Here is a 2,872-nt window from a genome sequence, read left to right on the forward strand (position 1 = left end):
TCCCCTCAGAGTGTATTTAATGTTGATTATTTGCATATTTTCCATACCACGAAAATTACACATAAGCCAGTACTACAGTGAGATTTGTTCATTGAATGGTTCAACTCTGCCATCCATGGAAGTCAAGTGGGTGGCTCTCTATGAGACATTCTGCAGAAAATCCCAACCTTAGAATGGGTGGGACTGCATAGAAATAAGTGGTAGAAAGTATACATTTGGACAACAAATAAAATGTCATATTGTGAAAGTTTTCCGCAACAGTGTAAATATATGCTCAGTGTTGTGAAAACTATTAATTGTAAAACATTATGATTTTACCGAGGAAAATTTGATGATGTGTGCTTGCAACTTTTAATTAATACTCACCAGCCCGCTTTTGTCGCTTGTGGTTGAGAATTTGCATCATTGGACAATGAAAACTCACTCAAAATGTAGCACACACTTGGACTCAAAAGTTAAGGTAGCATTGAGGAAGTGTAGTAATTGGATATTGTTTGTCTTGAAACCTAGGGGACGACCATTTTCTACTGCATGAATCACTCAGGAATTCCAAAAATTGATTTATTTGAATTAATTAATTTCAAGATAACAACTTAATTGGAATTCCTGATTTACAGCTTACTGTAGAAACTTTCGTGAACTACATGTTTCTTGGTTATATCTGAAACTGCTGAACATCCTGCAAGGCCCATGCAGGTTTCGAATTCGTTCTTGATAATCCTTAAGACATCCTCGACTCCCTGCTGTCCAGCAACAGTTAAGCCCCAAATTGCTGGACGACCAATAAAGACCAATTTAGCTCCAAGAGCTAGTGCCTTGAACACATCCGTTCCTTGTCTGATACCACTATCCATCATCACGGTAACCTTATGCCCCACAGCAGCTACAATTTCCGGAAGAGCTTCGATGGTAGCAGGAATACCGTCCAACTGTCGAGCTCCATGGTTAGAAACAATAATGCCCTTACAACCACATCTAACAGCGATAACAGCGTCTTCAGCAGTTAGAATTCCCTTTACAATGATAGGCAGGTTAGTGAACTTGACTAGCCATTTGAGATCTTCCCATGTTATTGAGTCATCGTACTCTTTTTTGACGTATTCCATAACACCAGGCCCATCATTGGTATTGCCAATACCTGTTGCTCTATCACCAACAAAATTAGCCAGTTTCAGATTAGACGGCATTGAAAAGTTATTCCTGATATCTTTCCTTCGTATACCAAAAACAGAATTATCAACAGTCAAAACAATGGCTTTGAAACCACATTTTTCAGCTCGTCTTATCAGACTCTTCGTAATTTCCCTACAATAATACAATAATCAGTATTATGTATATAGTATAAGAAATGGAACTTCAATATCAACTAACCTGTCCCGGAATATGTACAATTGAAACCATTTATCACTCTCAGGAGTAGCTTCAGCAATCTCTTCAATTGAAGACGTTGTAATTGTGCTCAAGATAAAGAGAACCCCTGCAGAAGCAGCTGCTCTGGCGTTAGCAACTTCACCTAGACAATGCCGATAGCAAATTTACCTCAAGTGTATGCTGAAATTTTTAAACTGTACCTTCAGGATGTGCCATTTTCTGCATTGCAGTAGGAGCTATTGCCACGGGCATATCAAGATCGAGTCCCATAACCCTAGTTTGGGTTGTCCTTTTGGAAACATCATTCAAGTATCGTGGCCTAATTCGGATCCTGATAAATTAGTTCCCAAATATAGGATAGAAAAATTATAAAATATTTAAGTCAAATACATGCATGAATTTATTGTTCCAAAAACTCTACTTGGAAGTCTATTCCATTTTTTTATTCATTTGAAGACGAGAACGTAAAAAAATGAGGGCTAAGAAAAAATAAATTTTTCTGATCTATTAACTTTAGAATGAAATGGTCGTAGGATATTTTTTAGGTCACCTGTGACCCAATCATCCTTATATGGCTAACCATTTAGCCAAAAAAGGAGCTGAAACGAGTGTTTTCGTAATATGATTGAACTCCCATGATTTAATCCCTTGTAAGTTTGAGATACAATAATGGATTTGAATGAAAATTGTTCGCTGTCTAAGCCAAGGGTTGCGGGTTCGAATAATTTTAATAATTATTATTAAACATGTAACTATTATCTGTTTTTTATTCTTCTAAGGTTAAGTACCCTCTAGTCGGCCGGATCCTCAACCCGGCCAGTTGAATTATTTAACCAATTTTTTAACGTTTTATAGTCAATTTCTATGAAATTTTCACTGATTTACTTTATATATAATATACTACACCTTATAATGTTAAATCGGTAAGACCATTATTATAACAAATTTAAGTAAATTGAATAAATAGTCGCACTGGCCGAGTTGAGAAACCGGCCGACTACAGGGTACTTTACCTTACATACAGGAATAAAAAACATTGAGATAAAACGATTTAAGTTTTACTTATCAAATGCAGATTCATTTAGTCGAAGTGTAAATTCATCACCAGCACCACTTTGGTAGTAATCCAAAATTCCATTTGGAAGTAAACTACAAGCCTTCTCTTTAAAATCATCCACGCTTACGAACTCCATTGCTGCTGAACTTAAACTGAAGATCAGTTCCCATTGTACTTACATTATTGTCTCAGAAACTCAGACAAAAGATAAGTTATACAATATTATCAGGTTTATCAACTCCATATGATAATTGCTTGTTTTACCGATTGCGGGGAATCCACTTAGAAAATAATCTTGTTTATTAATTCTTGCAAGTGTCATGCATTTTTAAAAATTCATATCAATCAACATGATTTATTGCCGTGATGTATAGAATTATTTTTTTTTGAAGATAAAAAGAAAAGTCAATATCTTTCAAGATTGACTATCTCCAATCCCCAGTG

The 2,872-nt window shown here is 35.7% G+C and overlaps 1 protein-coding gene across 1 annotated transcript; it reads right to left on the bottom strand.

The window, feature by feature from the left end:
• Positions 1 to 547: 547 nt before the first annotated feature.
• On the bottom strand, positions 548 to 2,593 carry LOC129800361 (uncharacterized). Its single transcript, XM_055844682.1, has 4 exons — positions 2,434 to 2,593; positions 1,572 to 1,702; positions 1,372 to 1,513; positions 548 to 1,305 (listed from the first exon to the last, which is right to left on the bottom strand). Exons 1-4 carry the CDS (start codon positions 2,562 to 2,564, stop codon positions 612 to 614), a joined length of 1,098 nt encoding a protein of 365 aa, XP_055700657.1. The 5' UTR covers positions 2,565 to 2,593; the 3' UTR covers positions 548 to 611.
• Between the last annotated feature and the right edge of the window lie 279 nt (positions 2,594 to 2,872).

This window comes from Phlebotomus papatasi, chromosome 2 (genome assembly GCF_024763615.1).
Source record: "Phlebotomus papatasi isolate M1 chromosome 2, Ppap_2.1, whole genome shotgun sequence".
In the NCBI taxonomy this organism is placed as follows: Eukaryota; Metazoa; Arthropoda; class Insecta; order Diptera; family Psychodidae; genus Phlebotomus; species Phlebotomus papatasi.